Genomic DNA, 25,000 nt, shown 5'->3' on the forward strand with positions numbered 1-25,000 from the left:
CTTACCAAGTTCAATATTCATGAGATTCGTCAATATTTATTTATTTCGATGTAACAATAAAGTGTTATTTTTAACAAGTAGTTTTATTGGTTGGATAATAGGTCATACTTTTTTTATGAAATGGATTGAATTTTTATTAATCTGTATACAGCAAAATAATTTGATTAAATCTAATGTCCGTATTCAATCAAATAAATACATTCTATCAGAATTTAAAAATTCGATGTTTCAAATCTTTGTTGTTTTTTTATTTGTTACCTGTTTATATTATTTAGGAAGAATACCCCCCCCTTTTTTTAGTAAAAAACTGTTAGAAATTAAAGAAAGCAATGAATTTTTTAAAAAGAAAAAAAAGGGGATGTGGAAACAAATTTGCAAAGGATACGAACGAAACAAAAAAGATCCAATAACAAAGATATTTTTCCTTCGATTTTTTTAAAAAAAGAAAAGAATTTGTACAAACTGGATGAGCAGAAAAATAAGTTACAAAAACCTCTTCTAAATATTCTTTTTAATTATAAACGATGGAATCGTCCATTTCGATATATAAAAAATAATCAATTTGAAAACATCATAAAAAATGAAATTTCAGAATTTTTTTTTCATACATATCCACGTAATGGAAGAGAAAAAATATATTTTACGTATCCACAAAATTTATCAACTTTTCAAAAAATGATGGAAACAAAAATAGATATCTTCACAATAAAGAAAATTTCCTATGATGATTCATCTAATCATTCGAGCTATAGCAATGAAGAAAAAAGAAAAAAATTGAGCAATGAATTTATAACTAGAACAAAACTGATAGATAAGGAATTAATTTCTCTCGATATATTCGAAAATCGAATTCGATTATGTAATGATGAAACTAAAAAAAACTATTTCACTAAAATAACAGATCCTTTCTTAAACGGACCCTTTCGTGGACGAATCAAAAAAGGTTTTTCAACCTCAATACAAGATGAAAAAACTTACAAAAAAAATCATATTTTGATCAATAAAATTCAAGAAATTTTTCTTTATAATTCTAAAAAGATTCCTAAAAAAAATAATAGGAATTATCAAAAATTAGAGGAAAATCTAAAAACATTTAATAAAAAATTATTAGTAACTACATTTCTTTTTAATCTAATAAGTCAATTTTCAAAAAAATCAGTGTCAAGCTTCAATTATGAAGTACTCTATTTATTTCCAGAACATGAACAAGTAAAAATGAATTCTAATTTGGAAGAAGAAAAAAAACTAATAATCAAAATATTATTTGATGCAATTACAACTGATTTGAACGAAAAAACAAAAGGAAATCGAAATAACACTAAGTCTATTAAAATAAACGAAATCTGTAAAAAAGTACCTCGGTGGTCATACAAATTTATGGACGAATTAGAAGAACTAGGTGGAAAAATGGAAGCAGATAATTCTCAAATTCGTTCTAGAAAAGCCAAACGTGTAGTCATTTTGACTAATAAATCTAAATTTTTTAAGAAATACAATACTTATAATGATCTTGGAGATACTGAAAATACTGAAAATACTGAAAAAAAAAACGAATTGGCTTTAAGACGTTATTCCCAACAGTCGGATTTTCGGAGAGACATAATCAAAGGATCTATCCGTGCTCAAAGACGTAAAACAGTTACTTGGAAATTTTTTCAAAAAAGGGTGCATTCGCCTCTTTTTTTGGATAAAATTGAAAAATCATTATTCTTTTCTTTTGATACTTTCAAATCAATGAAAATCTTTTTGAAGTTAAAAATTTGGATTCGAAAAAAGACAGAATTTAAAATTTTAGGTTATATAGAGGAAAAAACAAAAAAAAGTCCGAAAAAAGAGGAGGAAAAAAAAAAAGGAAATGAGGAAAGAAAACGTATAGAAATAGCAGAAGCCTGGGATAGCATTATCTTTGCTCAAGTAATAAGAGGTGTTTTATTAATAACTCAATGCATTATTAGGAAATATATTCTATTACCTTCATTGATAATAATTAAAAATATGATTCGTATACTATTTTTCCAAATTCCAGAATGGTCCGAAGATTATAGGGATTGGAAGAGAGAAAGGTATATTAAATGCACATATAACGGCGTTCAATTATCCGAAAGAGAGTTTCCTCAAAAATGGCTAACAGATGGGATTCAGATAAAAATAGTATTTCCTTTTCATCTAAAACCTTGGCATAAATCTAAAATACGATGTAATAAAAAGAAAAAAGATTCAAAGAAAAAAAAGAACTTTTGTTTTTTAACAGTTTGGGGGATGGAAGTCGAATTGCCTTTTTCTAGTTCCCCGAAAAATCTATTTTCATTTTTCGACCCCATTTTAAAAGAACTAAAAAAAAAAACGAAACAGTTTGAATTTTTCACTTTTCGAGTTCTAAAAGTTTTCAGTGAAAAATTCAAATTGTTTCTAAATATCGTAATAGAAAAAGCAAAATGGATCATCAACCGTATTATGGAAAGTTTAAAAAAAAGTATAGTATTCCTCACGAAAAAAAGAAAAGAATTTTTTGAATCTCTGTTTATTCAATGGAAACCCAAAAAACTAGATGAATTGAGCGAAAACAAAATGGATGAAGCAACCATTTCAATTCAATCGATAAAGTCGACAAATTTTGCATTGAAAAAAAAAAAGATAAAGGATCTGAATACTAAAAGAAAAGTAGTTATAAAAAAAATAAAAAAACTGAAAAAAGAAGAAAAGAAAAGAGGACTTGTAATTTCAGAGACAAATATTGATTCGAACAAAACAATTTCTGATAGTAAAAGAATAGAATTCGAAAAAAAAAATTTGCAAATATTAAAAAGAATCCATATTAGATTAACGAAAAAATCACATTCTTTTTTGAAATTTTTCATCAAAAAAATATACCTAGATATCTTTCTATATATCATTTGTATTCCGAAGATCCATATACAACCTTTTATTGAATCAACAAAAAAATTTTTAAATAAATGGATTTACGGTAATGAAACAAATCCAGAAAGAACTTATAAAACAAATCGAAGTATAATTCCCTTTATTTCAAAATTACACAAATATTTTCATAATAGGAATTTGAATTCACATAATTATTTTGATGTCTCCTTTTTGTCACAAGCATATGTCTTTTTCAATTTGTTACAAACTCGAATTATTAACATAAACATATATAAGTTAAGACTTCTTTTTGAATATCATAAAAATTTTTTTTTTGTTAAAAATAAAATAAAGAATTCTTTTTTTGGAGCACAAGGAATAGTTCATTCTAAATTAGAACAAAAGAACCTGCTCAATTCTAAACGAAATCAATGGACAAATTGGTTAAAGAATCATTATTATCAATATGACTTATCTAACAGTAGATGGTCCAAATTATTATCACAAAAATGGAGAAATAGAATCACTAAATGTGGTGTAGCTCAAAATCCAAATTTAACCAAATGGGATTCCTATGGAAAAAGCCCATTAATTATTTACAAAGAACAACAAGGAGCCGCATTAAAAAAAAAAATTCGAAAACAATATAGATACGATCTTTTATCCTATAATTTTATGAATTATGCAAATAAGAAAGACTCATATATTTATGGATATAGATCCCTATTTCAATCAAATAAAAACATATGGATTTCTTCTAATTACAATACGTATAAAAAAAACTTATTTGATAGAATAAGTAATATTTTTATCAAGAATTACGAAGATGCTATTATTATAGATATCGAAAAAAATTCGAATAGAAAATATTTGGATTGGATGGGAATCCATAGAGAAATATTAAATCGTTCAATATCGAATCCAGAATTTTGGTTCTTTTCCAAATTTGTGATATTTTATAATGCATATAGGAGTAACTCGCAAATTATACCAATAAAATTACTTTATTTACATTCTAAAGTTTCTAAAGTAAATAAAAATGTTAGTGAAAATAATATTACTAGAAAGAAAAAAAGAATAGCTGTTTTTAGAGCATCGAAAAAACAAGAAGATATTGAAAAAAATTCTGTAGCTGTAGGAAGGGGCAGTGAAAAAAATAGTTATGTTATAAAGAAAAAAAAAGTAAAGAACAATATGGAGGTAGAACTTCATTTCTTAGTAAGAAATTTTTTGATTTTCCATTTCAACTGGAAAAATTTCTTAGGTCAAAACATCTTTCACAATGTCAAAGTATATTGTCTCCTGATTAGATTGACAAATTTAAGAAAAATGACTATAGCCTCTATTCAAAGAGGAGAACTAGGTCTAGATATTATGATAATTCAAAATCAGAAGAATTTAACTCTTCCAGGCTTAAGTAAAAATAAAAATAATAAATTGAGGAAAAAAGAATTATTTGTTATCGAACCAGTTCGCTTGTCTAGAAAAAATAATAAACAATTTTTAAAGTCTAAAACGATGGATCTTTCATTAATTCATAAGAATACACGTAAAATTGATAAAAAATACTTAAAAAAAATTCATGTTAATAAGAAATATTTTTATAAATACATTACAAGAACAAGAGATCAAAAGATAACAGAAAAAAACGAAAAAGAGACTTTAAATTTCCTTGTTCCTGAAAACATTTTATCCGCTAGACGTCGTAGAGAGTTGAGAATGAGAATTTGTTTATATCCAAATAATAGAAATAGTATACATAGAAACACAATATTTGATAATGAAAATCAAGTAAAAAAGGGTTTTCAAGTTTTGACTAAAAAAAGAAATGAGAAAGAGAAAAAAAAACTAATGAATTTCAAAATTTTTCTTTGGCCAAAATATCGATTAGAAGATTTAGCTTGTATAAATCGTTATTGGTTTAATACCCATAATGGAAGCCGTTTCAGTATAGTAAGGATACATTTGTATCCGCGTGTTAAAATCTGTTAATCTAATTTTGTCTTCTAGTTAGCATATGTATCTATATATAGATAGATACATATGCTAACTAAATACACGCATTTTGGTATGGCATTGATTTTCATTCAATGATGTATAAATTAGAAAAAAAAAGAGAATTAAATTTACAAAATTCTCTTTTTTTTCTAATTTATACAATTTTTTTTGAATCTATCAAACTAGTTTCCTTTATATCTATTGAAATTCAATGGATTTCATTTCTAAATAAAAAAAAATAGGATTTCGTATTTATATCAAAAAATGAAAAATTAGTGTCATTATAATTACTGATCAATAAAAATATCTATCAAAAAAACGAGGAGAAGGGAAAACTTTTATTTTTTTATGGTAAAAAATTCATTTATACCTGTTCTTTCACAAGAAAAAAAAGGAAAAAACCCGGGATTGGTTGAATTTCAAATATTCCAATTTACTAATAGAATACGAAGACTTACGTCACATTTTGAATTGCACCCAAAAGACTATTCATCCCAAACAGGTTTACGTAAAATCTTGGGAAAACGGCAAAGATTACTGTCTTATTTGTCAAAGAAAGATGGAATACAGTATAAAAAATTAATAAATCAGTTTGATATTCGGCAGTCACAAATTCGTTAAATTGAAGAGTAATTTTCAATTATTCGATTTATTAGATCTTGAATTTTGATGAACTTTTATTTTTTAAGCGATTCATAAAAGAATAAATCGAGCAAAAACCTATGAATATCTCAACTATAAGAAAGGACTTCATGATAGTCAATATGGGGCCTCACCACCCCTCAATGCACGGTGTTCTTAGACTTATTGTTACTCTAGATGGTGAGGATGTTATTGATTGTGAACCGATATTGGGTTATTTACACAGAGGAATGGAAAAAATAGCGGAAAACCGAACAATTATACAATATCTGCCTTATGTAACACGTTGGGACTATTTAGCTACTATGTTCACAGAAGCAATAACTGTAAATGGACCTGAACAGTTGGGAAATATTCAAGTACCTAAAAGAGCCAGCTATATCCGAGTAATCATGTTGGAGTTAAGCCGTATAGCTTCTCACCTACTATGGTTAGGACCTTTTATGGCAGATATTGGTGCACAAACCCCTTTTTTCTATATTTTCAGAGAAAGAGAATTCATATATGATCTATTTGAAGCTGCGACAGGTATGAGAATGATGCATAATTTTTTTCGTATCGGGGGGGTAGCGACTGATCTACCTTATGGTTGGGTAGATAAATGTTCTGATTTCTGCGATTATTTTTTAACAAGTATTGCCGAATATCAAAAACTTATTACGCGAAATCCTATTTTTTTAGAACGGGTTGAGGGCGTAGGTGTCGTTGATGTAAAAGAAGTTATTAATTGGGGTTTATCAGGACCGATGCTTCGGGCTTCCGGAATACAATGGGATCTACGTAAAGTGGATAATTATGAATGTTACGAGGAATTTCATTGGGAAGTTCAATGGCAAAAAGAAGGAGATTCTTTAGCTCGTTATTTAGTTCGAATTGGTGAAATGGTGGAATCCATAAAAATTATTCAACAGGCTTTGGAAGGACTTCCCGGCGGGCCATATGAAAATTTAGAAATCCGCTGCTTTGATAGAGAAAAAGAACCAGAATGGAATGAGTTTGAGTATCGATTTATTAGTAAAAAATCGTCTCCGAGTTTTGAATTGCCAAAACAAGAACTTTATGTAAGAATTGAAGCCCCCAAGGGAGAATTAGGAATTTTTATAATAGGCGATCAAAATGGTTTTCCTTGGAGATGGAAAATTCATCCGCCGGGTTTTATAAATTTGCAAATTCTTCCTCAATTAGTTAAAAGAATGAAATTGGCCGATATTATGACAATACTAGGTAGCATAGATATTATTATGGGAGAAGTTGATCGTTGAAATGATAATTGATTTAACAGAAATACAAGATATACATTTTTTTTTCAGATTAGAATTTTTTAAAGAGATATATGAAATTCTTTGGGTATTTGTGCCTATTTTTATTTTTATAGTAGGAATTACTATAAGTGTACTAGCAATTGTATGGTTAGAAAGAGAAATATCTGCAGGGATACAACAGCGTATTGGTCCTGAATACACCGGTCCTTTTGGAGTTCTTCAAGCTCTAGCAGACGGAACAAAATTACTTTTTAAAGAGAATCTTATTCCATCTAGAGGAGATATTCGTTTATTTAGTTTTGGACCAGCTATATCAGTCATAGTATTTATCAACATTTTTTTGATAATTTTTGTAATTCTATATCTGTATAATATAAAATATATATATTCAAATATGGAAAAGTTACTGTAAGGGGAATTCTTTGTTTTTTCTTTGTCCTTTCCTAGAGTCCGATTCCTTTTTGTTTGTGTTGAAATCGAAATATTCTCAAAATAGAAAGAAAATAATATTTTACTTAGAATATGTCTGCCAGATAATCTTTTATTGTATATAATATGTAGTGAAAAAAAAAGAATGAAATGGAATTTTTTGAAACATCGGACGAAGTAGTCGTTTATATGAAAAAAAGATTCGAATTTTTAAGAACTCAAAGGGATCCACTTGCATTCGTCAAAGAAAGCGTGGATCCCCGTTGAGTTCTTACGCTTTCATTTCAAAAACCCAATTAGAATACGATGACTACAGAGATGAGCCCAATCCGGAATACGAACCATAAAAGAAAATACCAATTAAACCGATCACAGTAATACCAGTTACAGTACCTATTATCCAAAGAGGAATTCTTCCAGTAGTATCGGCCATTTATCCCACTTTCCTCCACATTTAATCACGTAGTCAGTCATGCTAAAGACATAAACAGTAATAGATAATTCTGAAATGATATCCTTCCAAATGGGATAAAAGAATTGCTAATAGATATATATTATTCACTATTCCAATTTCTTCTATTAATTCTAATTAATTGAAGAAATAATTTGAAAATAAAACAGCAAGTACAAAAATAAGTAATAACCCCCAGTAGAGACTGGTACGATTCAATTCAACATTTTGTTCATTTGGGTTTGATTGTGTCATAGCTCTATAATTCAAATTAGGTTTATCGTTGGATGAACTGCATTGCTGATATTGATCCCAAAAAAGAAACAGTGGGTACCGCTAGTCCGTGAACAGCTAACCATCGTACTGTAAAAATTGGATAGGTCCTATCTATAGTCATTGGAGCCTCCTAAAAAGATCTACTAAATTCATCAAGTTGTTCCAAAGGATCAAAACGGCCAGTTATTAAAGGAATTCCTTGTCGGTTCTCTGTAAAATACTCGTTTGGGCGGGGACTTCCAAATACATCGTAAGCTAGACCCGTACTGACAAATAACCAACCTGCAATGAATAGGGAGGGTATAGTAATGCTATGAATAATCCAGTATCGGATACTGGTAATAATATCAGCAAAAGAACGTTCTCCTGTGCTTCCAGACATCTTGAACTCCACATATTCTTGTACAGTCAAAAGGGGGGGATCGATTCCATAAAAAACGAGATCAGTAAGTCGAAATTTACTGAAATGTAATCCTTGTTAGATCGTCCATTTTGTACCAACGGTGTCTTTTGAGTATACCGAATCAGTATAGCTATCCTTCTTCTAACAGAGCAATGAAATTTCACAATCAGTGTCAAAATCTAATACTAGATTTTTTTCTTCTTTCTTCATTGATTGTCTCGATGTAGTCAAAAATCTGATAGACAATTTTGCAAAGTTTGGGCATATAAAAAATTTTTTATAGTAAATTTTTTGAGTAATAATAAAAAATGAAGGTTCTTAACATTTCAAATTGTTAGTTTTGGATTAGAAACTAAAGATTCATTAAAATCGGAATATGAGAAAAGGGTTTCTAATCATTCATAAAGGAGATTTTCTATTTGAATTAGATGCCAAATCCATCAATATATTTTTTGTGGTTGTTGAAGATTTTTTTTCTATTTTCTTCTACATGAATTTGAAGTGAAATAAAATGAAATAACAAAGTTATTATTCTTTGTTTGAATATTCATAATTTTTCTTTTATAAAGAGAATTCTATTGGATATCTATAGAAGAATACTCAATATTTTCATTAGAGCAGTTTACTTAATTCCTGAGTTGATGAAGAAGTCTGTTGATTTGGAATCACAGGATGGGTAGATGTAACAGATGAGTAATTGATTTCTCAATTATGGTACTCTATTTCTTTTTATTGGTCTGTAATAATTTAGTGATGAATCGCCAATTTTAAATTTTATCTTTCAAGTAGGATTTTGTTATCTTCTTCTTTTTTCTCTCAAAAATGGAAATTTAGGGAAGTGCTTTATAAACATATGTATAAAAATAACGACCATATTTCATTTAGTTTCTATATGCCCACTATCACTAGTTATTTCGGTTTTTTACTAGCGGTTTTAATTATAACCTCGTCTCTATTTATTGGTCTTAGTAAAATACAACTTATTTGATTTGTAATTTTGAGAGGAGAGGAAGAGTCCATTTTGGTATAAGACATTCTATCATTCCTTACTATGTAAATTTCCAATTCTCGGTCGTTGAGATTCATGAGCAATACAGATTAATATTTAAGGATAGATATTACCTTTCTTTTTACTTTCCGAACAAATAAAAATGATTGAAGTCTTTCTATTTGGAATCGTTTTAGGGTTAATTCCTATTACTTTGGCTGGATTATTTGTAACTGCATATTTACAATACCGACGAGGTGATCAGTTGGATCTTTGATTCATTAATGTCTCTTTTTTTGTGGATTCCCTATTTATTTAGTTTTAATCCTAATCGACAAGGATAAAATTCATACTTTCTTTTGAATGTTCAATTATTTCAGTGTAATTATCAGGCGAACAAGACTAGAATCACGCTCTGTAGGATTTGAACCTACGACATCGGGTTTTGGAGACCCACGTTCTGCCGAACTGAACTAAGAGCGTTTTGTTTTCATTAATTCTTTTATCTGATCCAAATTAATTTTGCATATATATATATATATATTCAGTATGTATGTTAAATTTGAATTCGTCTTCAAAGGGAAGGGGGTCCCGGTTTATTGCTCATCTCATAGAATACGGAATATCATAGAATACGGAATATCATATGATAAGTAATAGTTAGGGATAGGGATGACAGGATTTGAACCCGTGACATTTTGTACCCAAAACAAACGCGCTACCAAGCTGCGCTACATCCCTTTTCCATTTGTTTCTAGTGTTATTGTAAAGAATCTTTATATTGTTTTCCACATTTTTCTTTGTTGATATCTATCAACAGAGAAAAAAAGACTTAAATAATAAATCAAAAGAAAGGAGGATTTGAAATGCGAGATCTAAAAACATATCTTTCCGTGGCACCAGTAGTAAGTACTTTATGGTTCGGGGCTTTGGCGGGTCTATTGATAGAGATCAATCGTTTTTTTCCAGATGCACTTATATTCCCCTTTTTTTCATTTTAGTTATTGACCCAGGAAGGGGTGAAGAAGATGATAGGTCCAATTAAATATGAAATATGTGTAATTAACCTACTCTTCTTTTTTATTCTTTTTTATTAGAATTATAATAGGAAAGATAAAGAAGAAAGAGGAATTTGGCCTCATTTAAATTCGGAGTGAAACTCGGGATTTGGTCCAGGCTTCAATGGAATTGAATTATTCATTCAATTCCTATGAAAAAGAAAGTGAAAGCAGAAATCAAATGGATAGGTTGGGGCAACCATATCATAAAAAATACTAAAAAAAAAGTAAAATACTGTATAGCAATTTGCAACGAAATCTAGTTCCAGATCCATGTATTCTTTTTGTGCTATCTTTTTTGTACTAGATTCAATGAAATTGCAACGAAATCTTTCATCATTTTTCGAATTATTCTTTTTTATTTTAGTTGTTTTCGTTTTTTTCTTTTTCTTAGATTCGAATCCGAAAAGAGTTAAGTGAATTAAAAACCCAAAGGAGGTTCATGTCCCAGGGTAAAGTAAAGATATCTGAGTAATTGTTCTTTTGAAAGGTACTGGTTGTGATAAAAAGAGTCTAAATAAGGAATCAATCGGTATTTCTAGATAGATTACTAAAAAGAATCGACACAATATGCCTAGTCGATTGGAATTAATAAAATTATGTCCCCGTCGTTATATAACAACATATGCTAAAAAAGGAAGAATAAAAAAAAATACAAATCCTTTTATTATATTTCTTGTAATAAATTTTATTTTTGGAATAGGGATAAAAAAACTATGGAAAAATCTAAGCGACTCTTTATTAAATCGAAGCGACCTTTTCGTAGACGTTTGCCCCCGATTCAATCGGGGGACCGAATTGATTATAAAAACATGGGTTTAATTTGTCGATTTATTAGTGAACAAGGAAAAATATTATCTAGACGCGTAAATAGATTGACCTTAAAACAACAACGATTAATTACAATTGCTATAAAACAAGCTCGTATTTTATCTTCGTTACCTTTTCTTAATAACGAAAAACAATTTGAAAAAAGCGAGTCGACTGAGAAAATTACTACTTTAAGAAAAAAAAATAGAAATTAAAAATTCGAAATCCAATTTGAATTTCTATTCGAATTCAACATGGATTGATGTTTTGTTCGAAAATTAGGATAATTCCATTTGATTTTTTTGTTGTAAGAAAAAAAAGATAATAGGTAACGAAGAATAATTTTTTTTTGAAGCGTGGTTGTTTCTTTTGATAGCTTTATCATATGATAAAGCTATCAAAAGAAACAAATTTCTATTCTATACCTTCCTGGAGTAAATAAGGGGGTTTTAGGTTTTTATTATATTGTTGGCAATCATAAAAAGACAATTCTCTTTTAATATAGCAATTTGGGCAACTATTTTACGATTCAGAAGCAATTGCCTCGTGTATAGACTATGAATTAAATTACTATAAATATAAGATACTTTTGGATTCCCGCGAATTACTGCATTTATTCGACTAATCCATAAACCACGAAAATCTCTTTTTTTCCTATCTCTATCACGATGAGCCGAAACCAAAGCTTTCATTTTCTGTTGAGTAATAGTTCGAGTAAGTCTTGAATGAGCTCCGCGAAAACTTGATACGAATAAACGAATTTTTGTCCTCCGTTTGCGAGCTATATATCCTCGTTTAATTCTGGTCATTGAATAAATGATATTTTGAGGAATAACTTTTTCACTTTTCAGTTATTCTTTTTTTATTCCTAGTCTATTAATAACAAAAATGGATTCTTCCGGTGTATAAAAAAAAATTCCAATGGCTCTTGCTACTATAACCACCCCAACCACGATTTTTTATATTTTTTTGATAAACATTGAACCTCCAAATCAGAAATTGTATTGATACTAGACTAGATATCAAAAAAAAAAAAAGAAAAATAGTAAATGAAATAGGACACATATAAAATTTATTGGTGGGTTCCTTCGTTTCTATGATTTTTTTTTAGAAATGGCCAGGTCCTCTCTATACACCGGAGCCTTTTTCTTTTCATTTTTGATTCATTTAATCAATGTTATTGTTAACTTGTACAGTTCACACTCTATGGCTCTACCCATGCAATATTGAGTAAGTAGGTTTTTTCACAACGAAATCTAGTTATATAGTAACGGTATTTAATTATGAAAATTTGCTGGGTAGCTGACCCTCTTATTCCATTCTTACAAAATCCATCAAAATTCATTCATTAAGGACATACTTTATTTTGAATTGAAATAGTATTTTCTCCGCTTAACAGGTAACTTTTTTTTGTTACCGATGGGAAAGTCCTTCTCATCTTAAATTGCAAATTAGTATGATTGGTTTTGCACCAATCGAAACCATAAATTTGATACAAGATAGAAGAATGTAAAGAATTATATAATTGTATACAAAAGTAAGGAATTATATATAAGTTAAGATATTGTGAATGTAGTTTTCGCATTCATACTATCTTAACCGATTACCAATACTGAAAACTTTTCATTGGTTTTTTCTTTCTTAGTTTTTCATTTGAACGAGTCGCACATACACCCTGGTACACGTTCCTCGGCGTTGAGGGCATCCCTGAAGAGCTGGGGATTTTGTGACGTTTCGGATTGGCTGTCTTGTGTTTCTAATAAGTTGTTTCATAGTTGGCATGGTAAGTCGTACTATATATATATAGATTTTGGTATAATGAGCAGGTTTAGATCTATCCTAACCGTGAATTACCTATATCCTATCTTACTGATAGCCTATATTATTGATACTCTATTAATATATTGAGAGATATTCTCTGAAAATGTAAAGTAAGAAGAGTAAAAAATGAAATTTCCAATCCTGTATTTTAGTAGAATCAATCTTGCCACCGATTTTTTATTCAACTGCTACAAGATCTACAATTCCATGAGCTTGGGCTTCTGCTGCTGACATAAAAACATCCCTTTCCATGTCTTCCGATATAACCCATAAAGATTTGCCCGTTCTTTGTACATAAACCCTTGTGATAGTTTCACGCATTTTCAGTAGCTCTTCCGCTTCCAGGATAAATTCTCCCGCTTGTGCTTCATAAAAAGAACTAGCGGGTTGGTGGATCATTACCCTGATTATATCACTTAAGTAGTATTTCCCTTATCTTGATAAATATTTTTAGAATTCTTTATCCTATGTTGGTATATTGCTAAAGATTGTCTTTATTCCCAAAATAAAGGTAAAAGGGAGAAAATAAAGCCAAATAAGAAAAAAGCAAAAAGAATATTCAATAACCGTACAAGCATTTTGTATTGATGCATACGGCTTTTGCACCTATGCAATTCATTTTTTCCTAAAAGTATTTTATTCGATGAATTTTGTTTCTACATTTACAAATTTATTTTTTTCTATCAAAGAAAAAAGAAGTACAAAATCTACTGGGTCTTTTGGATCCGGATCCTTAAATAATAAACAATAGAATCACCAACTTTCTTTTTTCTTTTTGAATCTATTTTCAAATACTACGATGGTTCCGTTGTTTTTTATATCATTTTGGTATTCAACAATCCAAAAGTTTCTTTTTTTTTTTTTTCATATGTTATGGTTTCTTCTGATTCAAATAAAAATTGTTAAAAGCTTTCTGGTATGAAAAAAAACAAACAAGTCTGCGACACTAAAATTAAACTAGGTTCCTTATCGATCAGATAAAATGGTAAATACCCTCTTTTTCATACTACTCTTTCTATATATAATTCAATAATTTAAACAAATTGCATATGGAATTCAAAATACCATGCTATTATTACTTTGGTTTTTATGGCGAAGGTATAGTATATATATATAGATATCTATTCTATATATTTTCAAAGAAAAGAATCATTGGCGCCAAGCGTGAGGAAATGCAAGACGTTTGGTAATTGTGCCTCCTGCCAAAAGAAAGGATCCCATTGAAGCAGCTAATCCCAAACATACTGTCTGTACATCTGGTTGTACAAATTGCATAGTATCATAAAGAGCTATTCCAGGTATTACCCAACCGCCCGGAGAGTTTATAAACAGATATAAATCTTTATTCTCTTTCTCTATGCTCAGATATATCATAAGACTAATAAGTTGATTCGATATTTCACTATCAACGTCTTGACCTAAAAAAAGTAATCTTTCTCGATAAAGTCGATTGATTAGGATTCCATTTTTTCCTTAAAAGCCGTACATGCACCTTTTGATGCATACAGTTCATCAAAAATTATATAAGCAAAAAAGGAATCAATGTGTCGATTTGAATCTTTTTCTTTTTCTAATGGATTTCTTCGAACTAAAAAAAAAGAATAATATACTAAATTTAGTGAACTATCTTCTCATTGATGTATTGCTTTCATCGAGATCGAAGCCCAATCACAATGTAATTTTCTTGTTTCTGAATGGACTTTTTCAATTCTTTTAGGTTTCTTTTCTACTCTGAGTAAAGATCTGCCCGATTTGCATTTGCACATATAGAACAAATATTCCAAAACTATGTCTTTTTATTAGAACTTCTTCCTTTTCTGAATTTATTAATGTTTTCTGTAAAATAGAATATATGGATATGATAGAAGTAGTGATCATAGCTATATTACCAATTGGTTTTTTCTACACAGAGCCTGAGTACTTGATTTTCTTGGTCCAATTAAGCCAACCATAAATTATTCATAATTTCGAGTAATAATTTGGAGATTTTCTCTAAAAATTAAAAAATCGATAGAATTTTACTTCATTACACTTCACGCTCCCCATTTTTTTATGTTTATGATTGAGTCATTCTCTTTTGGGGGTGAAAGAGGGGATATCTCGATCGGGGGAGAAAACGGGTCAATCCCATATAACCTACTATATCTGACAAGTCGCACTATATATCAACCCAAGATGCATCACGGTCCCCGGGGGTTCGAAAGGGTACTCTTGGAACACCAATGGGCATAAAATGGACAATTAATAAAGTCATATATCTCACTTTAGTGTGGAAACGTAAGAATTAGCTTATCGTGTTCAAAATGATTTACTTTATTTTAGATTGATATTGCTTTTTTTTTTAGAAAAAAGAATACTAAATAAAGTTAAATTGTTACGAAAGGGTCATTGGGGTGATAAGTGAATATGTCTGCATTTACTTATTTAAATATTCATACAGAAAGTTGTCAACCCCTCTCGTCTCCTCACCATTGCGTATTGTTACTTATCCGGTATAGAATAAATCTGTTTCTTTTATTTCTACAAATACGATTGTTCCATTTTCCAAGAGAATCTACTGAAAGGCTATAATAATTTTTTTCCAGTGCAATAAAGTTACACAGTGTCTATTTTTTGTTGAAGGGGTATTTTTTCATGGGTTTACCTTGGTATCGTGTTCATACTGTTGTATTAAATGATCCGGGCCGTTTGCTTTCTGTTCATATAATGCACACAGCTCTAGTTGCTGGTTGGGCCGGTTCGATGGCTCTATATGAATTAGCAGTTTTTGATCCCTCTGACCCTGTTCTTGATCCAATGTGGAGACAGGGTATGTTCGTTATTCCTTTCATGACTCGTTTAGGAATAACTAATTCGTGGGGCGGTTGGAATATCACAGGAGGGGCTATAACGAATCCGGGTATTTGGAGTTACGAAGGTGTGGCCGGAGCACATATTGTGTTTTCAGGCTTGTGCTTTTTAGCGGCTATTTGGCATTGGGTTTATTGGGATCTAGAAATCTTTTGTGATGAACGTACTGGAAAACCTTCTTTGGATTTGCCAAAAATTTTTGGAATTCATTTATTTCTTGCGGGAGTAGCTTGTTTTGGTTTTGGCGCATTTCATGTAACAGGATTGTATGGTCCCGGAATATGGGTGTCTGATCCTTATGGACTGACTGGAAGGATACAATCCGTAAATCCCGCGTGGGGTGTGGAAGGTTTTGATCCTTTTGTTCCGGGGGGGGTAGCTTCTCATCATATTGCGGCAGGAACGTTGGGCATATTAGCGGGTCTTTTCCATCTTAGTGTGCGTCCACCCCAACGTCTATATAAAGGATTACGTATGGGAAATATTGAAACTGTCCTTTCTAGCAGTATTGCTGCTGTCTTTTTTGCAGCTTTTGTCGTTGCTGGAACTATGTGGTATGGTTCAGCAACAACCCCCATTGAATTATTTGGTCCTACTCGGTATCAATGGGATCAGGGATACTTCCAGCAAGAAATATATCGAAGAGTTGGTGCGGGACTAGCCGAAAATCAAAATTTAACAGAAGCTTGGTCTAAAATTCCTGAAAAATTAGCTTTTTATGATTACATCGGAAATAATCCAGCAAAAGGGGGGTTATTTAGAGCGGGTTCAATGGACAATGGAGATGGAATAGCCGTCGGTTGGTTAGGACATCCCATTTTTCGAGATAAAGAGGGACATGAGCTTTTTGTACGTCGTATGCCTACTTTTTTTGAAACATTTCCAGTTGTTTTAGTAGATGGGGACGGAATTGTTAGAGCCGATGTTCCTTTTCGAAGGGCAGAATCAAAATATAGTGTCGAACAAGTAGGTGTAACTGTTGAGTTCTATGGTGGTGAGCTTAATGGCATAAGTTATAGTGATCCCACTACTGTGAAAAAATATGCTAGACGTGCTCAATTGGGTGAAATTTTTGAATTAGATCGTGCTACTTTGAAATCAGATGGTGTTTTTCGTAGCAGTCCAAGGGGTTGGTTTACTTTTGGGCATGCTTCATTTGCTCTGCTATTCTTTTTCGGGCACATTTGGCATGGTGCTAGAACTTTGTTCAGAGATGTTTTTGCTGGTATCGACCCAGATTTAGATGCTCAAGTAGAATTTGGAGCATTCCAAAAACTTGGAGATCCAACTACAAGAAGACAGGTAGTATAACATTCTTTTGTTCTTTTCTACTTTTTTATAATTTTGAATTTCACATAAAGAACTTGATAAATCTTGATTTGAATCCTAGCATTTACTCTTTTTTTTTGAAAAGAGCCCCCCCCCAAGAAACAGGTATGAAAGCTATAATTGTAAACCACGATCAAATCTATGGAAGCTTTGGTTTATACATTCCTCTTAGTTTCAACTTTAGGAATTATTTTTTTCGCTATTTTTTTTAGAGAACCCCCTAAAGTTCCGACGAAAAAGGTTAAATAATTTTTTATTATCTTAATTGAAGTAATGAGCCCCCAATAGGGAGGGCGCATTACTTCAACTAGTCCCCATGTTCTTCAAATGGATCTCTTAATTGTTGCGAGGGTTGCCCAAAGGCAGTATATAAGGCATACCCAGTAAAACTTACAAGTAAACCAGATATAGAGATGGCAATTAGGGTTGCTGTTTCCATTATTATAATTTTAAAGTTTCCAGATCACAATAGATCTATAAGATAAGATCCTTATATTTACAGCGGAATGGTATACAAAGTCAACAGATCTAAATGAATAAAAAAGAGTATTTATGGCTACGCAAACCGTTGAGGATAATTCTAGATCTGGTCCAAGACGAACTGTTGTAGGGAATTTATTGAAACCTTTAAATTCAGAATATGGTAAAGTAGCCCCAGGGTGGGGAACTACTCCTTTGATGGGTGTTGCAATGGCTCTATTTGCGATATTTCTATCTATTATTTTGGAGATTTATAATTCGTCCATTTTATTGGACGGAATTTATATGAATTAGATTCACAAAAATCGAGTCATTAGTTTTTCAATAGAAAGTGAAGCATTTAGCTTTCTTATTGTTTGTTAGTCTATTCCATTTTGATTTGGTAGTTTGATCGTAGAATTTCTTTGTTTCTGTATTTCCGGAATATGAGTGTGTGACTTGTTTTAATTGGTCCTATTGAAAGTACAGAACATCAATCTGTCATCTTGATAGAGATGGTTTTATTCCGTCAGATATTTAATCTAGTATCTGGAGCACGGAATATAGAAAATAGATTCTAAAAATCTGAAAACTATGATTCATACTAAATATTTAGACCTCGCAACTGGACTTAAAAACCTTTTCAAAGAGTTGTAAAAATGAATTGAAAAATTTTTATTCTTTCAAGCTTCTGGAGTTTGTCTTTCTTTTGAGCAAAGGACAAATTTTTCCTTTCATTTTTGCATTATATCTATTGATTGAAGAAGTGATGATCCAGCAATTCTTACTCAGGGAATTTTTGGACTTCGATGAAAGGTTTTTTTTAATCATCGTGGTGCTAGTATGAATCTGAGGTTTTTTTTTATTGATTCATATGGTCCTAACAAGAGAATCCTTATACAAATTAAAGAATAAAGAAGACAGCAGTAAAAACACATTATACAAATAATAAAATGAAGTAAATGATAGAATATTCAAGAGGCCTTAAAAGATTACGATAAAGACAAGTGTGCCGACTTGAGATTTTGGCATTATAACCAAAAAGAATAGCTTTCGGATTTCTATTTTTTATTATCGTAAGAGAAAATTAGAATCATAGGATTAAATAAACCAGTTTCAAACTTTCTATTACAGATATCTGTTTTTGTTACAACCAATATTTGGGTATTTTTGTTTGAGCCGTACGAGGTGAAATTCGCATATACGGTTCTCTGAGGGGGTTCCTTTGGGTTACCTATCTCAATAAAGTTTATGATTGGTTCGAAGAACGTCTTGAAATTCAGGCGATTGCCGATGATATAACCAGTAAATACGTTCCGCCTCATGTGAACATATTTTATTGTTTAGGAGGAATTACACTTACTTGTTTTTTAGTCCAAGTAGCAACGGGATTTGCTATGACTTTTTATTATCGTCCAACCGTTACTGAAGCTTTTGCTTCTGTTCAATATATAATGACTGAAGCTAATTTTGGTTGGTTAATCCGATCAGTTCATCGATGGTCGGCAAGTATGATGGTCTTAATGATGATTCTACACGTATTTCGTGTATATCTTACAGGTGGTTTTAAAAAACCTCGCGAATTAACTTGGGTTACGGGTGTAGTTTTGGCTGTATTAACAGCATCTTTTGGTGTAACTGGTTATTCCTTACCTTGGGATCAAATTGGTTATTGGGCAGTAAAAATTGTAACAGGCGTACCCGAAGCTATTCCTGTAATAGGATCGTCTTTGGTAGAGTTATTACGCGGAAGTTCCAGTGTGGGCCAATCTACCTTAACTCGTTTTTATAGTTTGCATACTTTTGTATTACCTCTTCTTACTGCTGTATTTATGTTAATGCACTTTTCAATGATACGTAAGCAAGGCATTTCTGGTCCTTTATAGTGAATATGGATCATAGATATTTGTAATCACAATCATTTTTTATTTTGGGGAGGATTTGATTTCATTGCTACAATTATGGATTATAAAACAAAATAAGACATGTATTTAGATATTTCTCTTCAACTTAACAAAAATTGAATTTTTTTTTACATACATGAATAGTTGAAGGGAACTCTCCAAACAAAAAATGGATTATGGGAGTGTGTGACTTGAACTATTTATTTGGCCGCGCAGATATATGACTTTATCTTATCTGCCACATTAGAATTTACAATTAAATGTGTCTTTTTTCCAACCACCAAGCAAGGCTCTTACAGAGAGGGTAGGCTGGTTTTACTTGAAGAGAATCTTTTCTATGATCAGACTCAATTTTATTCTGCATCAACAGGCTCCGTAAGATCCAGTCAAAAAAGTTATGTGATATAGTCTGAATTCTATATAGTATGACAACGCATTCATTTCCTATGCATTGATTCGATTTCTGATACTATTGGAGTGAACAAAGTTGATCTAAAGAACAACGTGAGTTAGGTTTGATTAGTAACAAGTAAATTCTTTGTACATAAAAAGTATCAATCTTTTTTTTTGGACAGGATAACAATTGCAAAGTTTGAGATCACCCAGAAAGCATTAGCAACTTGAAAAGTCTACTTGGGTATTGAGCATTTACTAAAGTTTACTTAAAAAGAACTTAATTTTTTTTTTCAATCAAAAAATTGTAACTTTCGAAAAAGAAAATCGAGTTTATTTTCTTACTTAGAATCTTCATATATGTGTGGATAACACATACATTTTTTTCTATTTTTTTATATAGATACAGTTGAAAGATTTGATTAGTGCTCGAGCCGGATGATGAAAAATTATCATATCCGGTTCTTTCGGAGGATGGATCTATAAGAATTCACCTATCCCAATAACAAAAAAACCTGACTTGAATGATCCTGTATTAAGAGCTAAATTGGCTAAGGGAATGGGTCATAATTATTATGGAGAACCCGCATGGCCTAACGATCTTTTATATATTTTTCCAGTAGTCATTCTAGGTACTATTGCCTGTAACGTAGGCTTAGCGGTTCTAGAACCATCCATGATTGGGGAACCCGCGGATCCTTTTGCAACTCCTTTGGAAATACTACCAGAATGGTATTTCTTTCCCGTATTTCAAATACTTCGTACAGTGCCCAATAAGTTATTGGGCGTTCTTTTAATGGTTTCGGTACCTACGGGATTATTAACAGTACCCTTTTTGGAGAATGTTAATAAATTCCAAAATCCATTTCGCCGTCCAGTAGCAACCACCATCTTTTTGATTGGTACTGTAGTTGCCCTTTGGTTAGGTATTGGAGCAACATTACCTATTGAGAAATCCCTAACGTTAGGTCTTTTTTAAAGTTAGAATAGAAGATTAGTTTCATTTTTAATTCATTTTTCAATCAAATATCATGACATCTGTATTGTATATCTAGGGATAATTCTTTGTGAACTTACTAATCCCTAGATACATCTATTCCGTTTTAGATATATTCTGAACATTTGGATTTGTTCTAAATATTTAAATTACATATTTTGTTTGTTTAGTTTAGAAAAAAAAATAAATTTGAAAAAATCCTATGGAAATAGATTGCAATTTCATGCAAAATACTTTTGTATTTTTAAAATGTCCAATATAGATTTTCCATCTTCTACGTGAAAATGTTCAAATTTCAGAAGGTCTTCTTGACTGTTACTCAAAAGTTCTAATAATGTGTGAATATTGGATCTTTTTAGACAATTATAGATCCTGGGAGGTAATTCTAATTGGTCTATAAAAATAGATTTCAATGCTATTTCTTTTTGATTTTTCCTTAGTTTATCCTTAACCAATATATCATGAAAAGTAAAAAGGGGCAAAGTAACTTTGTGTTGATTTTTTTCTAAATGAAAGTTATCTTCTTCTGCGTGTAAAAAGGGAATAAATAACTCAATCAAATTTTGGGAGGCTTCGTAAAGGGCTTCCTTAGGAGTTAAACTTCCATTTGTCCATATCTCGAGAAAAAGTATCTCTTGTTTTTCATTCCCATTGACATAAGAATGAATACTATAATTTACATTTCGAACAGGCATGAATCTAGCATCTATATCATAACTTCCGTCTTGAAAGTTTTTTAGTGTTTTTATACGATACCCCCGATTCCTCTCAATTTTTAATTCAATACACAAATGAACAGGTTCTGTTACGTTGGCTATATGTTGTCTATTATCAACGATTTCCACCGAGGGTGGTAAAATGATGTCTTGAGCGGTTATATATCCAGGACCTTTGAAAGAAATCGATGCGTCTTGTATTCCATACATATTACTTTTCAATACAATTTCTTTCAAATTCATGAAAATTTCATGTACTGATTCTTCAATACCTATTATGGTAGAATATTCATGTGGTATTTTCTCTGATTTTACACATGTGATACATGTTCCCTCTATTTCTCCGAGTAAAATTCTTCGGATTGCAATGCCTATTGTATCGGCTTGACCTTTCATAAGTGGGGACAGAATAAAGCGTCCATAATAAAGACGCTTACTGTCTATTCTTGATTCAACACATTTCCATTGTAGTGTCCGAGTAGAGACTCTTAATTTCTCTTGAACCATAGTAATCTATTATTTTGATCAAACTCTTGACTTGTTTATTTCTCTTGAAATATTTTTAATGTTTATTTTGAGTTTTATACACGTCTTTTTTTAGGAGACCTACATCCATTATGTGGCATAGGAGTTACATCTCGTATAAAATTTAAGAGTATACCACTTCTACGAATAGCTCTTAATGCTGCATCTCTTCCGAGACCAGGCCCTTTGATCATGATTTCTGCTCGTTGCATGCCTTGATCCGATACTGTTCGAATAGCATTTCCTGCTGCAGTTTGAGCGGCAAAAGGTGTTCCCCTTCGTGTACCCTTGAATCCACAAGTACCAGCGGAGGACCAAGAAATCACCCGACCTCGTACATCTGTAATAGTTACAATAGTATTGTTGAAACTAGCTTGAACATGAATAATTCCTTTTGGTATTTTACGCGTATGATTCCGCGAACCAATACGTACATTTTTACGCGAACCTGTTTTAGGTATATATTTTGCCATATTACATTATTTCATTAAAAAAAAAAATAAGTCTAAAGGGTATGGAGATATCCATTTCATGTCAAAAACGCATCCTTTTCAAATTCTTTTATAATTGAATATTCGATTATATATATCTATTCATTCTATTTATTTGATTTCGATAAATATCAAATACAATTTTTTAATTCAAATTGAAAAGTTTAAATCTCAATAATATTGAAAAAATGGATTTTTCATTTTGATAGAATAAATAGAATAATAGATTTAATTTTTTAAATTTCTCTATTTTTTTATCTATTCTATTTTTTTTAGAAAGCTTCTGTTTGTTCAAATATTATCCTTGTCTTTGTTTATGTTTTGGATTGAAACAAATTACTATAATTCGTCCCCGTCTTCGAATCAATCGACATTTTTCACAAATTTTACGAACCGAGGCATTTATTTTCATATTTGACATTCCTTAAATTAGTTAATCCCAAATTTTGGAAGAAAATAAGGGTTCCTTACATTTTTAACTCCTATTAGTGGCCTTTTTCATCAAATAAAGTTGAGATTCAAAAACATCTTAATTTAATTGAATGACTTCCTTTTTTTTCTTTCCTTAACGTATGCCCATAATAAAGTATTGGAAACCTAGCCTAGAATAGAAAGAAAAATTCAATTTGCATTTCTTTTATATCAACCTTAAAACCCGGGCAAATAATTTATGGATAAGTTATTCATTTAGTAATTCAATCTTCGTGAATTCCCATTCCCCCTTTTTTACAATTCCAGTTAAATCCCTTCTTACATTCACAAATCTATAGATCTATACAAATAGATATATATCTATGAAAGATGAAGTTCTATTAGAAACTTGCATTTTTTTTCTCTCTTTTTTTTACATAAATGAAATGGATACAAGTTTCTAATAGAATTCGCATATTAGAAAGATTACCATATATAACATAAAACTTCGCCGCCAATTTTTTCTAATCGAGCCTCTCGATCTGTCATTATACCTCTAGAAGTGGAAAGAATGACAATCCCCATGCCCCCTAAAATTCGAGGGATTTTTTGATAATTGTAATATATTCGTAGACCGGGTGTACTTATTCGTTTTAAATTTAAAAAACTTTTATACGATTCTTTTCTATTTCTTCTATACCGTAGAGTTAAAACTAAAAAATATTTGTCGTTTTCTCTATGTTTTCTGATGTTTTCAACAAAACCCTCTCGTAAAAGTATTTTTACAATTTTTTCTGTAATGTTAGTAAAAGGTAATTGAACCATTCCTTTTTTATTAATGTCAGCATTTCGTATATAGGTTATTATGTTGGCGATAGTGTCCTTCCCCATGGTAAACAAAAAATATTGCTGCCTCTGACTTTTTATATAATCAACATACTCCTTACATAAAATGTTTTTATTTGTGTCTTTTTTATCTATAGATATATCTTTATAACTCATTATAGCTCATTGACTAAGTTCGTTGAAATTTCTATTGTGACTAGCATCGACTATTGTCAAATAAACAATTCAAAAAATCGAATCGAATAAAAGAAGATATTCAACTAAAGCAAATAGAAATTATAGTTCTAGTATCATAATGTTTTATTTATGTACAAATCACATCAATTACTATTTGTACTTTGTGTTGTAAATAGACATGAACCTTTTTTTTTATTTGACCAAAAGACAAGGCTTCTGTATAGAGGTTCTTCTGTATAGAGGTTCTTCTGTATACAGGTTCTTCTGTATAGAGGTTCTTCTTTATCATAAGAGTCTATTTTTACAAATCAATTGAATATTTTATTGAATTGATTGAATTCTGAATGAAAAAAGAATTTTATTATTATTCATTATTTCATGAATTTCATGAATTCTAAAAGAAATGAGTTGAACTTCATTTTCCTAATAATTCAATTTTGTAATATTTATGGATTTATGCATTCCTCTTTCAAAATGGATGTGAAAATGAACGTTAACGACGAGATCTATTATCATTTTTCGCATGTCCTCGGAAGTTTAGAGTAGGTGAAAATTCTCCTAATTTATGGCCTACCATACGATCTGTTATATAAATAGGTAAATGTTCTTTTCCATTATGGATAGCAATGGTATGGCCAATCATTGTAGGTATAATGGTAGATGCTCTGGACCAAGTTAATATTATATCTTTTTCCGCTTTTGTGTTAAGCTTATTTATTTTTCTTAATAAATGATTCGCTACAAAAGGATTTTTTTTTAGTGAACGCGTCACAGTTAATTACTCCTTTTTCTTGTAAAGACGAAGAAACAATTTCTATTTTCTCTACTATTTAGTACGACGACGAAGAATCAAATTATCACTATATTTCTTCCTTTTTCTACTTCTTCTTCCAAGTGCAGGAAAA

At 30.7% G+C, this 25,000-nt stretch overlaps 2 protein-coding genes and 2 non-coding genes across 4 annotated transcripts in view; 1 reads left to right on the forward strand and 3 right to left on the reverse strand.

Moving 5' to 3' along the window:
• Positions 1-9,717: 9,717 nt before the first annotated feature.
• TRNAW-CCA (transfer RNA tryptophan (anticodon CCA)) lies at positions 9,718-9,791 on the reverse strand. The gene has a single exon. It is a non-coding gene; the product is annotated as a tRNA-Trp (tRNA).
• Positions 9,792-9,975: 184 nt separating this feature from the next.
• On the reverse strand, positions 9,976-10,049 carry TRNAP-UGG (transfer RNA proline (anticodon UGG)). Its single transcript has one exon. It is a non-coding gene; the product is annotated as a tRNA-Pro (tRNA).
• Positions 10,050-15,631: 5,582 nt separating this feature from the next.
• LOC150028891 (photosystem II CP47 reaction center protein-like) lies at positions 15,632-20,911 on the forward strand. The gene is made up of 5 exons (XM_090300213.1): positions 15,632-17,149; positions 17,262-17,289; positions 17,724-17,916; positions 18,852-19,501; positions 20,406-20,911. The coding sequence occupies exons 1-5, from the start codon at positions 15,632-15,634 to the stop codon at positions 20,909-20,911; spliced, it is 2,895 nt and encodes a 964-aa protein (XP_090156339.1).
• Positions 20,912-24,783: 3,872 nt separating this feature from the next.
• Positions 24,784-25,000, reverse strand: part of LOC150028892 (large ribosomal subunit protein uL2cz/uL2cy) — a 1,626-nt gene continuing 1,409 nt past the window's right edge. Inside the window, exon 2 of the mRNA XM_090300215.1 lies at positions 24,784-25,000. This exon is cut by the window's right edge and continues 389 nt beyond it. Within this exon, the coding sequence (XP_090156341.1) occupies positions 24,922-25,000 (79 nt within the window). The 3' untranslated portion in view covers positions 24,784-24,921.

Source organism: Phaseolus vulgaris, chromosome 3 (genome assembly GCF_051622355.1).
Source record: "Phaseolus vulgaris cultivar YP4 chromosome 3, ASM5162235v1, whole genome shotgun sequence".
In the NCBI taxonomy this organism is placed as follows: domain Eukaryota; kingdom Viridiplantae; phylum Streptophyta; class Magnoliopsida; order Fabales; family Fabaceae; genus Phaseolus; species Phaseolus vulgaris.